Raw genomic sequence first — 14175 nt, 5'->3', positions numbered from 1 at the left:
GTTACTGGTAATTTGAGTGATCTGAGCTGCAGGTGTTGGATGCGCCTATATCTTGGTGTGAGGAGTCTGCTGTAAATGTCTGCATTGGTTAAATAAATCTTCCTGTTTTGAGATTTTTAATATTTGAAAATCTTTGTTTTCCTAACATGAATCTGCCCTTAGATCTCAATAGTGCATTCTTCAATGCAGTAGAAGCTTTTCCTCTTGTGCATGTGTGTGAGCTATGAGCAAGTCCCTTTTTCATCTTCTCTTACATGGATTAGGCAAGCTCATCTCTTTGCAAATTGCCTAAGCTCACGGGCACTTAGGAAATGGTATGGGAAGCTTCCTAGAAGTGGTGTTTGAGGAGCCGTGCCTGTACTCTGGAGCAAAGAAGGTTAGTGTAAGGTTAAATCAAACCTGCCTCCTCTGTTGTCTGTTCCCGTTCCTTACAGCGACAGCTACACATGCCCTGTCTCTCACCCTTTTCTCACCCATTTCTTTTGTCTCGGTAGTGTTTCCAGCTTTAGGGTATTTGCTTTGGGCTTTAGCTGGTAATGTAGCTGCAACAAACCTTTGAAGAAGGGTTGAAATTCAGCCCCGGTGCTGGGGCCCAAGGGTTTTGCTGCTGCAGTTACACAAGAATGCAGCCCAGAGAGGAGTGGTGAGTAGAAAGGAAGAACATTGTGTGGGGAGGTGCTTTTTTTATTTTTAAACTTGCATAGCTTTGCACATGTGACAGATGGTTGTCACCAGAAGTGAGTTTGGGGAAAGGAATGCTAAAATATTTCTAAGTTTCAGGGAAGGGTTGATAATTGCCCAGTGCCTGTCAACTTTAAAATAGTTGTCAATACCCAAGTGTATGATAAAATTCATATTAAAATAAAGAAAGAAAAGCAGAAAGCATTCTCTGTCTTCTGGCAGAAATATTAATGAAATATGAGCGATTGTCTGACAAATGTGCACCGCTATCTTGTTTGGCAGCTGCAGTTATTACAGTAACAAAGGGATCAGCTCTGTATAGGAGGGATTGCTTTTTATTGTTCCCTTGACCAACTTGGGAAGCTTCTTCGTCGAGTAATTGATGATACCATCACCAGTGCAGCTGGGACAAGGTCCCGGTAAGAGAAAACCAAGAATATATAGCAGCAAAACAGAATCTTGCTGTAACAAGGTAGCATTTCCTGCTTTAAAGGAATAAATCGCAAATTATCCTGAGGGTATCCTTTACCCCTGTTAAGACTTCTGCTATCTATGTAAATGTTTTTATACTTCGTGCTACATTCAAGAGCATGTGTAGCAAGGAAACAAGGAAAAAGACTCAGAGACATAATGAAGAGAGCAATCTTTCACTTCTACTGTGGTGACAACAGTAGCAATTCTTGCATGTGTTTCTTGTAATAGTGTTGGACAGACTGTTTGTGGAGTGTGCTGATGAGTCCCCGCAGAATGCTTTAAAGAGGTCTGTTTTGGTGGTGGTAGTAGCTATACTTGTGCTTATCCACTGGGAATGGGCTTGTAACTGCTGGTTCACGTCACCATTGCATTCGTGCAGCCATCAGCTGACAGTGTTGTTACTGACCTGGTCATCATACTGACAAATATCTTTAATCTGTTCCAGATCCATTTACTCACTACTGGCTGTCATGTGGACCAGATCCTTGGACATTTTTCCGTCACAGAAATGGATCTCATCAGACAGCCGGAGAACTACAAGCAGGTAACGCTTTTTCTGTAATACTTGGACACTTAGTTTGCTTTAGACAAACATTGTTCAGCAGAAGACTGCACTCCTCACAACACTTTTAACCATTTCCAACAGAATTGAAGACTTGTATTACTGAACTGTCTGTCTCCTCACTTATAACTTGTATCCACCAAATGTTTTTCCCTTGTTTGAAAGGGTATAGAAGACAGGTATTAGGCTGGGTTTTGCAAAAACTGGTAGACAGACAGTGGGGAGAGACCTGACTGAAATGAAAGTGCCAGTGAAGAAAAGGATTGTAGAATAAACCCATTCTAGATCAGCAGGCCGACTGCTGTGACTTCTGTGACTGACCTGGTTCCATGTTCAGTCATCTGTGAAGTAAAAAAGAATTTTCTTCTGTGTTCAGACCGAACCTCCTAGGGCAACGTTATTTCTCCTAGCATACTGTTTTAGCTGTAAGGATATATTTCTGCTGCTCTCAAATATTTGATTACCATAGATGTTTCAATTTATTGTTTGTAGTAGTACAATTCACCTGTTTTAGTACAATGTAATGCATTTGTTTTACGAATCAGTTCATGGAAGCTCTTCTATATGTAACTGAAACCAGATTGAAATTTTAAGCTTGGTCCTCGCAAAATCAGTATTTGGCATGTTTCTGCAGTCTGTTCACATCTGTTTACTCAAGGAAGATATTCCTTCTGCTGACACCTTAAGAGTCAAAATGGCCATTGTAAATATTGCACACACAGAAATTCAGGAAAGTAGATTTGAAGACGATTTGAAGGGAGATGGTCTTATGTTCAAACTCCCTAAAGTAAAGTGCACATTAATCTTTCATCACTGAGTATTCTTTGGATGAACCGTTTGCATCCAGCCTCTTGAAAAGGTTCAGCTGTTTAGAATGTTTTCCTGGAATACTGTTTTTTTCCTAGAGCAAGTGGCCAGGTCAGCTTGAGATATTTTTTTTCTGCTTCACAGTCCTTCTTCAGTGGTTTGCTCAGCAGCTCAGAGCAGACAACAGCACGGTCCTCTGAGGCCCATACTTTACAGACTTTGAGCTTAGTAAGTGTCCAGAAGGGTCTGGTGGGCTGGGACAAGAAACTTCTAGGCTGTGTAGAAGAACTTCGCAACCACTTTTTTCCAAAGCCTTATCCTGAAATTGTCTCTGATCTTTTATAGTAATGCATAATGATACTCTAATGAAGCCGGTTTGGTTTTGACAGCTCTATCAATGAATCATTCAAAAAGTCTTCTTTCTTGCTTGCTCTTCCCTTTCTTGGGTTAAAATCATAAATCTGGAAGTGGGAGACTATCCCATTTAGCAGGCAGGATGTCATACCTGGTGACACAGTCATGATGCCTGCTTCAGGTGTGCCTGTAAGGTAGACGCTCAGGGTAAAATAGAAAGAATCTGTATTTATTTCAAACAGGACGGTACAGTCAAGGAATTTTAGTGGGCATTCGTGTTGCTTGGTTATAATCTGGGAAAGTTTCACTCTACCTTTCCGAAGTTTAAACAGCGAATAAATAAAATGAGAGCCACCCCTTCAAAATGGTTGGTCAGTGAGATGGACAGAAGCAGTACAGCAGATGTTTTCTTCAAATGAGCTGTGGGTGGCCAGTTTCCATCTCCAGAGTCTGCTGCTCTAGCAGGTGTGGTCCCAAACAAGTTCCAGCTCTAGTGCATGTGTGTTAAAAGTTCTTTTCTTATGTCACTTACTGCTTGGACTGGTCCAAAATTGGAATTGTTTGTCAGCATAGTCAGCTGTGAAATTTGTGACTTCTTGAAGCTCTCCAACTTATTTAAGAAAAGGGGTTCCTCTAGTCCATTCCTTTGTGCCTGATTCTAAAATGAAAGGAGAAGTTGCAGGCTGTCCTCGCTACACTTCAGTATACATATTTTCAAGAGACTTAACATTCTTACTGTCATCCTTTGAGTAGCTTTTGTCTCCCCTTACCCTTATTTCCCAAAAAGCAGCTTCCAGAAGTCAGATGCTTGGTATGTATGAAGAGCCCGATATAACAAGGTGTTGCGGGCTTGAAAAGGCAAGGCTATTGCAAGTGCCAGTTTTCCAGATGGATACAGTACTCAGTATGCAAAGTGCTGCTCCTTTGGAAAACATAGTAAAAAGCCTAATTTTCAAATATCTTCATAAGATTAAGTGAATTATGCATATTTGAATAGCTTGGTTTCAAATATTGGTGCAGATGGCAGCACTCTGCCAAATGTTTTTTCTAAAAACTGTGAAGTAATTTTTTTCCTCTTTGAGTAATATGACATTTCAGTTAATGTCACCTCAAATAATAACCTGCTGCATGTATCAATAGAAAGAGCAAGCATATACATTTCTTATTGTAATGCACCCCTCAATGGTGGATGGTGTTATACGTTCCTTCTCATGTTAGGCACCTCTCAAAGAGAGAAATGCATAAACGGATCGAAGTGTCAAAAATCAGCCATCACAGAAAGGACATCGGACTGGTTTTATTGAAGCCAAGAGTTCATTTTCATCCAAAATATCCTGATATAAGTTGTTCTGACCTACAATAAAACGAGATGTTTGTTCTGACAGGGGAAGCGTGCTAGAATACAGAGCTGTGAAGCTAAATTTCCGTTTATGAAATGGAAAAGTCATGCTACCCCTTTTCTATTGCAGTTGCACATTCACTTTAACTCGTTCAAATGTTCTTCCCTTGAATTTCTGACAATAAAACTCTTGATATGTTTTTATGTACAGGGATTTTACTGGATGTTGTTATTCTTTTATCATCATAAATGTCTTTGTCAGGTTCATAGAGCTGGAAGCATTCCCAGTGTAATAGTTTTAATTACGTTTTTCCCTAGTGAGGCATGATCAAAATTCCAACTTCTCCTGCAGTTTGACTTGGCTGTGGTTATCTGCATGTGCAGTTTTGAGTCATTGGTCACTGTCTTGTTTGGTTCCTGTGCCACCCAGAGATGTTGGTGAATGGGAGATGATGTTATTTCAACTGGTGTTCCATTTCCAGGGATGTGTGCACGCTCCTGTTAGTTCTTGTCCTCTACATGTGTTCCCTCTTTCCCAAGATGCTGTAGTGAGTGGCTGTGACGTGGGACAGATTGTGTAGTTTTTCAGACTTGTGATCCCAATCTGATATAATCCCCTCCTTGTGTACGAAGCCCACCTACCTTAATTCAGCACTGCAGTGTCACCAGCTGTGATGTTTTACCTTGAGCTTGAAAAATGTATGTTGCCCTTCAGAGTCATTAAATTAACTTTCTCATCAAACTGTGAGCATGTATAGAGATCAATGAACTTTGAAGCAAATCAGCCTATTCCTTTGGTTCCTTCTCTCTCTCCTTATATTCCTTCATGCGTGGAATTCAGTCGTGCTGGTTTTGTGATTAGCAAAGATTAAAAGTTGTAGTGAGAACTCAGGTCGTTGGTGCAATGTTGGCAGTGTTGGAGAGGTCACTGAAATAGTAATGAGTAAAGACGACACCTTTAAATGCCAGTAGATCGATTTACTGTGTGTGTCAGCAAATAAATAATGCAGCTGTCTGCCAAACTGATGTGCAGAGAAAGCCGTAGAACTTGGGTGTGAATAGCTAATAATTTTGCTTCAAAATTTGATGGAAAATACTTATACTTGTTGATTATTAACCTGTTTTAAAGGGAATTTCTTTGGCCTAAGCATCTAAGGTCCTTGGTAGGAAGTAAATAACACCGAACAAATAGCCTGTCTGGCTTTGTTTACATTATGCATGGTCAATTCCACACCCATAAAAAATTCAGGTGAGCTTTAGCTCTCCATGCAGCAGAGATTGGGTGGGCTGGGATAGGATGGTGTTGGCGTAGCATTAGTCTGCTTTCTGGGTTGTTCGTGTGTGAGTAGAAGATGTCAATGAACACCATGTATATTGCTTCCTTCCGTCAGATGGGACTCCATCATTTCTTATCAGGACATTTAGAGGGTAAATAATCAAGTTGTAAGATAAGTTGATTGTAGGCCCTAAATCTCTTGGGTGGGTTCTGTTAAAAACATCTGTCTCAGCTGGCTGTTACAGATGGGCGACACAACAGGTTTAGTCTCTGTGAGGAATAACTTATTGCTGTTCATGAATTCAAACCTTAAGGAGCTTCTGTTCCTTTCAGAACAAGTAGATGTGGACTGGGAACATTAGGGATTGATATGCTTTGAATTTTTAAAAATGTTGAATGCATTTAAAAAGTTGCTTTGCACAAAATTGAGTGTTCAGTTTGCATCGCGTGCATGCTCCTGTGGGCTTGTGCACTTCTTCGCATAAAATCCTCCTGACCTGGTGGAGTATTTTGTCTGCATAGGCATGTTAAATGGTATGATCAACCAGTGTTTTCAGTGCACAAACATGATGACATGATGTGTGCAAGTTGTTAGTCCATTTCCATCCGAGTAACAGCACCACCTCCTGGAATATATGTAAAGGCTGAGCAGTAAAAGTTATCTAATGCAAGTTATTCAGCTGGTTACCAAACAATTACTACAGTATTACACGATCTCCAGAAGTGGATCCTAAGTTGCTGACTGTCCTGGGTGAAAATGGAATAACAATGGCAGGATGACTCCAGCTGCTGTGTGCCGGCCTATATTTGGTGTCCTTGTAGCGGTCGTTTGGGACTTTATGGAATGTTCCTGGTGGTGACAGGCGCTGCGGGCAGGCGCTAGGTGAGAATAAGCAGTTAAAACCCTGCTGCGAAGCTTGACACTGTGTCCCATCACTGATTTGACACAGACCTCTGCTAGCATGTAGTGCATGTAGTGTGCTTGCTGTAATCAGCCCCGTTATGGTCTTGTATGGTAGGGCTGAAGGATATGTAGCCTTATTTGAATTTCAAAGAGCCTGCTATGGGACCATCTCATATTTTATGATGTCCTTCTATCTGTTGTAAAAGAAGTGTTTGAACCAACACATCTCTCTGAAAGAGCGTAGATACCAATGGAAAAAGTAGTATTTGTGCTACAGTTCGTGATATTGCTGTGTGGAAGATTAATTCAGGAGATGAAGGCTTGTACTGCATGCAAATTCCAGAAAAAAGGTCTGTTCTTTCTGGGGAAAAAATGACCTTGAGCGTCAAAGACAAGTTGTCTTCATTGGCATAAATTGTTGTAGATTCGTTGTCTTCTGTTATGCTCTTCCTGATCTGCCCCTCAGCTTTTTTTAAATGTTCGTTGTTTCAGTCCCTTGCTAAGAGCCATAGTTCTGTCATTTCTGTCCTGGAATAGGGTCTATATTTCATGTTGTAACTACTGTTCTAATTAAGGACACCTTCACCTATTGTGCTTCAGTTTCTTGAAAGGAAAAAAAAAAATACTTGAAATTTCACAAGTGGACCCGCATAGAAAATATGACAAACTTCAAGAGTGATAGCATAGTGGTTTGTGAGTATTTGTGCATTTGTGGTTTGTTTGTATTTTCTGTGCATATTCTGAAATCTTTCTGTGATAATCTTCATAGAGATTAATCTTATTAAATGTTATGCTAGGCTCTGTGTGAGCTCTTTGTAGAAAGACTGTAGCACGAACATATTTTCAGTGTGGGGAGCAGCTGTGTTTCTTTGAATGAGATCAGAAAGGTGGAGAACAACCTTCCCCAGCAGAATACAAAGGTCTGTGACACAATTCTCGGAGCAATAGGGCGGAAGAGACAGCCAAGCCCCAAAGGATCTGCACACAATGAGATTTAGAGTTACTCTACACACTGCCAGAATAAACTCGGTTTGAATTGTTGGTGGCTTCTGACCATTTGCTAAATCCACTTGCAGGGCTTCAGGTGACCAGAATCTTTAAACTCTGGCATTGCTGAATTTTATTTTCAGAACGAAAAGGTTGATATATTCTGTAGCAAGAGTATTTTTTTCATTTCCATTTACTGAACTTTTTCAAGGTACAAGTTTTTTTAAAACCAATGCTTCAAAAATTTTACCTGTTCTTAAGCAAGTCTGTTTTCATTGGTGGTTGCTGCTAGGTGCATCTTAATTTCTTTAGTGATGTAATGAGAAGAAGTTCTAGAACTGATGACCTTTACAACATTTCAGGGTTCACCAATGAATTGTATGTTAGACGCATGGACATACATGTTTTGAAAAGGTCAATTATGACAAGTGTTTGGAATTTGCATAATTATGCTCACCACAGTGCTTTGAATAAAAATAGCAAGTGCTTTGCCCTTTTAAGTGTTTTCCTCTCTCTCTTCCTGTCTTGAACTTGCTTTTACTAAACCATTCCAACGTTGAGGAATACTGGGAACACGGACTGTGTCAGGAGTCCCAGCTGCAGGCTCTGAACAGGAGGAGGAAAATGGGAGCAGGATGGACAGAGCTGCTTTGCTCTGGCTCTCCTGCAGTGAAGTCAGACGGGAGCTGGAAGAGATGCCCCTGGACCACCTGTGGTTAGGTAGGGCCTTGGGGATGGTTGTTCTGATAACGAATTCCGGTTATCTGGGTGAAAAAAGACCCAAGTGAGGCACCAAAGAGATGCTATGGCAGGAGGTGTTGAATATGAAGGTGAGGGCCAGAGAGGAGAGTTAGGGCAGAGAGGCGTGAATGGCAAAGGTGAGTCTGTGTAGAGACCTGAGTTACATGTCTGGCACCCGGCAGGATTCTGAGAAATTCCGTGCCTGCAGGCAGATATTTCATCCCCCTCTAGCAATGGTTGAGTGGGCAACCAGTACTGCAGTGCACAACCTGCTGCTGCTGCTAGATAGTCTGTTCACGCAGGAGTCTGAGTGTATCCCGCATCTCTAGAGATTGTGATCCTGCAGATAATCAATGGATATCTCTGATGCTGCAGGAGGAATTTTCAAAAACACATTAAAATATATATATATAAATAGCCCAAGTTAGAGGGAAGAGAAGATGATGCGGTGTAATGAGTAGTGTTTCTTCAGTTGTAACTTTTATGGTATCTTATCCCAGAACTGTTTTTATCATTTTTAGAGCAGAGTGTCTTGTTTCCGAGTTATAACTACAGTGAAGAAAGTGGTTGCTGAAGGTGAAGTAGTGATAAGAGTAGGAGAATCCTTGCCAGAGGAAGGAAGCCTTCGTGGCCAAGCCAGTGGAGCTTTGTCCTGAAGATCACAGTACTTCTGTGCCTCTGGGTTCAAGTTCCACTAGGCAAGTTACTTAAACTAGACTTTGCATGGTGTGCCACTGATGGGACGTTTCCTGGCTTTCATGTGCCCAGTTTGATGCTCAGGGATATGATTTGTAGAAATGTTGAGTAGCTGCTTCTGAACTTAGTGTAGGCCCTCTGCTTTAGAGCCCTTCAAGATTTCGGCAGTGCTGGCATCGTCGTCTAGAAATGTCAGATTTAACCCAAAATGGTCTTCACAGCACACAGCTCTACTGAAGTATTAGAGTGGGTCCTGGATTCAGTGGTGTTAATGCATCCTGAATCCTGAGCCAGCCGCCTCGATTCTTCACTGGAGCTGATCAGCAGAGGCCCCACACCATGGTTGTGTTGGCTCAGGAACTAACTTGATCAAAACTACCTAAAGCATCTCTGCAAGCTGTTGAATTGAGTTAGGCAGATGTATCCATGAAGTGCTTTATAATAATTTTTAAATTCTCTGGAAATCAGGTCTCAGAAGTCTCAGTTAAGGTATCCAAAAGAAAAAGAAACGTTTTACTTTCATCTCTTTGCTTTCGTTTTCCATTTGTAAAACGACAATAATACTAACCTCTCATCTCACATGGGTCATTAGGAAAGATAACTTGTTTATGCAGAAGATAAGAAATTCTGCCTTCAGAATGGGATTTCAGTGATGTATGGCAAATATGTCCGTGGCTTTCCTCTGAAGAATAGGCAGAATAATATGCAATTTAAAGAAAGGAAAAGCAACCAGCTGTTCTGTGACCTCAGTGAGACAGGTGATGAAGGGAAATATTTTGGTCACATAATGCTAGGCCTTAAAGCCATGGGAGGGTCAAATTAATGTTATTCAGGTAGCTTGAATTCTGACAGCTTTTAACTTCGAATGCTTCAGTTTCCAACCATAGCAGTTATCTTAGTGGACTGTGCATTAAAAGTGTAAGATGTGCTACCCTGCACTGTGAACAACACCGTCAATCAAAGCCAATGCTTTTTTCTCCCCTCCATGTTAAATTACTTAATGTTTTGTGTTGTTGTTCCAGCCACTTTAGACGTTTTATATGCATGGTTGTCAGATTGTTGAGAACTAACATGGGGGCTGACACATTAATATTGCAGAGGAGAGCAGACCTTACAACGTACTGAATTATATAGCGCCAGCTCCAGCACCTAAACGCAGGAGGCCTGGAGGCTCACGCAGCAAATCTCAAGGGAGCTGAATGATCCAAAGCACGGGAATTTTGATGGTGGTTTTTCAAGTACGAAAGAATGGAGGCCGTGCGGTTGGATTTAATATGAGCATCACCTGCAGACTCAAATGAAATATAGCCTCTGTGGTGCTGTGCAACGAGCTGGGTCAGGAGCCTTCTGGAGCGCATCAGTGATGCCAATAGGCTGACAGAGCAGGGTGCTGCTCTCCTGTTGGTGTCCTGATGCAGTTAAGCTGAAGGATAAAGCAGGAACTGGCTTTAAACCCCCACGGATTATAGTGGTTGAAAGATTTATTTTCTACATACCTCTAGTTCGGTCTTTTGGTGCTGTGACGACAGGAGCAGAGTGCCTGCTGCGGGGCTGCGCTCTGTGAAGTTTGGCACGTGGGGATGTGCAGAGCTTCAGGGCCTGCAGGGAGGATGAGCTCTATGTGCTAGGAAACACATTTTCCTTCTGTGCAAGGATGTTCAGCATTGGGACTGCCTAGATCACCTTTAAAGTCTACGGTACTTATTATTTATTGTTGCTTTTCTCAGAGAGCGCTCTGTTGGCTTGAGGTTTGGTACATTGGAGGTTGTAGAAATTGAAAAAAGCTGTTGTATTTTATTTCTTCCAGCTATGTACATGCAAGCCCTGCCTTACAATTACTGGAGCAGCAGTGGATAGTGTTTTACAAATGGGATGACTTGGTTGTTGTCATGTATTTCCTACAGAGTAGGAGAGTGGCTACTGAGAAAACAATTTAAAAATAAAATCAAGAACACTTGGCGATTCAGATAACATTTTTTTCCTTCTCTCATTTTGTTGTAAGGAAAGAATAAGTGCCAAGAGAGCAAAGAGGCTGTCAGTGACAGCATGTGCTGCCCACCTTGTGCTGCATGGAAAGAACAAAGAATTTTATTTCTGCCTTATTTTAATGACTCACTCTATGGAAGGAGGGGGGGGAGGTTGCTGTGTCATTTTCCTCTCGAAATTCCACAGACGATTAATTTTCAGTTCATTTGCTGACATTTATCACATAAAACGTGGCTTGTCATAGTAGTTACTAAACCCTGTTGGAAACGGTGGATCAGATTCATTTGCAAAAATGAGGCAGAGCAGATGCAACCCTTGTCATACATCTAAAATCAGGAAGAATTAGAGGTCAGAAGGCTTCAAAGCTGCTTTTATGCAGTGTCTACTTGTAGCTGGGTTCCTGGTCCTTTTTAAGAAAGTGAAAGGCTCTGGCCAGCTGGGCATCGTAGAAGCAAGAACAATCAATTAATGTCAGATAATGTACATTGATCTTTCTAAGGCAAATTTGAGTCAATTTTAGAAGGGATAATTTTTTTTGGGGGGGGGGGGGGGAAGTTGAGTATGAATGAGCTTGCCTTTGGATGCTTTGTCTGCTCTCCTGTTGGGGCAGAGCATGGAGCTGGTGTCCTGGGTGAGGATTTCCTCTCCTCGCCTCCCTGGCTGTCCCTGTTGCCTTGATGCTGGAGGTTTTGCCCCCTCCTGAAGCAGTGGAAAATTGGCTTCCAGCTCTTGTCTGGAAGATGGCAGGGAGTATCTGTGAGTCAGGAAGTAGCTGGAAGTCAGGGTGGAGGTTTGAGGTTGGTGATAGGAGACGGGATGACTGTGTAGCCATGGGAGAGTTAATTTAGGGAGGATGGAGAGGCTAGAAATGTATGGAGTGACTCTTCCTCATGCTGTAGAAAGAAAGAAACCTCTGTAGGAGTAAAACCCTGCTTTAAATCTCAAAGAACAAGTATGATCAAAACAATCCCCTCTGTGTTCCTCCTTTCCTGCAACTGTCTGCAGTGTCAGTGGTTTCCTGCCCATCTAATGCCTGCTGTTACTGCTGGTTCAGTCCTGCCTGCTCTGGGACAGGCGCTTCCACCTCCGCAGTCCCCTCAGATCCTGCTGGTGGTTCCCTTTCAAAGCCGTGCGGAGTTTCCCATCCCAGAAGGAGGCAGAAACACGTAATTAAAGAGCTCTGAAAAAGGCAGGTAGGGGCAGAGAATGTGCCTGTGTTTGGGTATCACTAAGGGAAAATCCTTGTAGCCGTATAGCTAAGTCGGTTAGAGATGGGCTGGATAAGTGGATGATAACGGGGGTGGAAAACTGGGCTGATTTGCAGGCAATAAAGAGCATTTTGGGCATGGCAGTCGATGCGCTGGAGGGCAGGGCTGCAATGCAGAGGGACTGAGACAGGCTGGAGAAGTGGGATGAGGGGAGCCTCAGCAAGCTCAGTAAAGGCTGGTGGTGGAAAAATCCCTTGCAGAGGTCAAGCTGGGAGCTGGCTGTTTAATTAGTAGCTTTGGATCAGCTCTCCTCAAAGGTGCTCTGGGACAGGAGAAGGGGCAGCAGACATAAGTGGGAACAGGAGATGTTCTGGCTGGATGGAGGGGAAAAAATTGCCATGAGGATGGTCGAACTCTGGGGGAGATCCTGGAGAAAGGGAGACATCTCCGTTGTTGGAGACGTTCAGATCTTCCTGGGCAGAGCCTTTGAGCATTGTGTTTTCAGTAGGATGTTGGGTTAGAGACCTCCCGAGGTCTATTCCCATCTATGTGGTTCTACTTGGCAGCTGACAAGCAGTTTGTTTGCTTCTTACCCTCAGCTCTGAATCATTCAGTTGTTGAACTCTGTACCCGGCTTCACTTTCCCAGTGCCCCTTCTTGGGAAGGATGCTTTATTTTTTTTATTACTCCAGACAGTTTTAGTGCTAAAATATTTCTTTAGATATTTTTTTAAGCAAGGTGGCCTCTGGCTGCAATTAGTGTCCCGTTGGAAGAACTGGCAGCATTATATAGCAACACTAAAGCAAATCATTCTACCTCATGGCATTATTACCTTGATCTGAAAATTTCCCCAGGCTGCAATTTGTCACTAATATTGCCTTCAGCTAAACTTATCCATACAAAAAAAAAAAGTTAATAGAGCTGCAGTTCTGGAGTTGCCATCACCATTTTTTTTGGATGAATTATTACTTAGTATATTTTATTGACCAAGCCCGTAGAGTTCTTGGTCCTTGAAAAACGATGCAGTGGTTCATCACGGACTCCATAAATTGTTGGGCTGTGTAGCAGCAATATCTTACTCTCCTGCGCCGTAAGAAAGGAAGGTATCTCTGAAACACTGTAGATGCGTACTGCACTGAGGTAGGAATTGCACTGTGTGGATTGACTGATACAGACACATTGCCAGACAGAAAAACTGATCTGATGACACCTAGTTTTATTGTGGCTTTTGTGCTTTTGCTTGTTTTATGCCACACTTAACAGAATTTGAATGCTGTGACAGTGACATACTGTAATATATAATTTTACCTGAGACAATGCAGCTGGAATTAATGAATTGGAGAGACAAGGTTGAGGTGCTTTGTCATCAGCTGGTGCTGGGTAATGCTTTCTTGATGGAAGTGTAAGCTGCTTGCGGAAATTCCCATTTGCCACTGGGTCAGGAGGAGCTGGTATTCAGGGGCATGTGTGGTGTGAAAGGTGTCTTGCCTCCACATTAACAGCAAATTATGCTGTCTACTTCATTGTGGTGTCTCTTAACCTTCCTTGGTAAGAGCCTTTGGATTCAGAGTTGCTTACTTGCTGCCATTCTTTGGTGATGGCTTTTGAAAGGGTCTCAGTGGTCCAGCCCAGAGGATCTTAACTGAGGTACTGGGCCCTGAAGGAACAAATTAAATCTCAGGAAACAAAATCTTAAGGTGAGGAGCTGTAAAACTCATAACCCATCTCTTGAATTGTGCCTTGAAGCTAACAGTAGCCACTAGAGTGCAGAGCGTTTTTATAATATGCTTGTGGAGTCATTGCTGCTGCTGTTTCCATCTAGAAAAGAAACCAGTTATTAGCTTCTAACAGAAAAGGGACTCCAGACTTGTCACTTTCTTCTTGTGCCAATGTATGGCTGTTAACGAAGGCTGATCCTGAAATGCCACCGAGCTATGATGGTCTTCAGATCGTTAGCTGGGACCTCTGTTATCTTGGACACTGAGCGCTGCCTGGTCCAGCACTTCCAGTCCCCTGTACAGAAGAACTCAACCTTAAGGCCGTGCTTATGTCCCTGGAAGTGTCTGATAGAGTCCCATTTTCTCAGCGTAGGTTGCCCCTCTTGGACCAAATGGGTGCATTCAGACCAGTCTGCCTGGTACGTTGGGTACCCTCCCTTGG

The 14175-nt window shown here is 42.5% G+C and overlaps 1 protein-coding gene across 4 annotated transcripts in view; it reads left to right on the top strand.

Moving 5' to 3' along the window:
* The window catches only part of TEDC1 (tubulin epsilon and delta complex 1), a 69899-nt gene that overhangs the window by 23640 nt on the left and 32084 nt on the right, over positions 1-14175 (top strand). For all 4 annotated transcript variants that reach the window (XM_083847656.1, XM_083847655.1, XM_083847654.1 and 1 more), the window contains one exon: positions 1601-1699. In XM_083847656.1, the coding sequence (XP_083703782.1) occupies positions 1601-1699 (99 nt within the window). The remainder of the gene's footprint in view (positions 1-1600; positions 1700-14175) is intronic.

This window comes from Anser anser, assembly GCF_964211835.1.
Source record: "Anser anser genome assembly, chromosome: 8".
Classification (NCBI taxonomy): domain Eukaryota; kingdom Metazoa; phylum Chordata; class Aves; order Anseriformes; family Anatidae; genus Anser; species Anser anser.
This window is presented reverse-complemented; position numbering and strand designations above follow the sequence as displayed.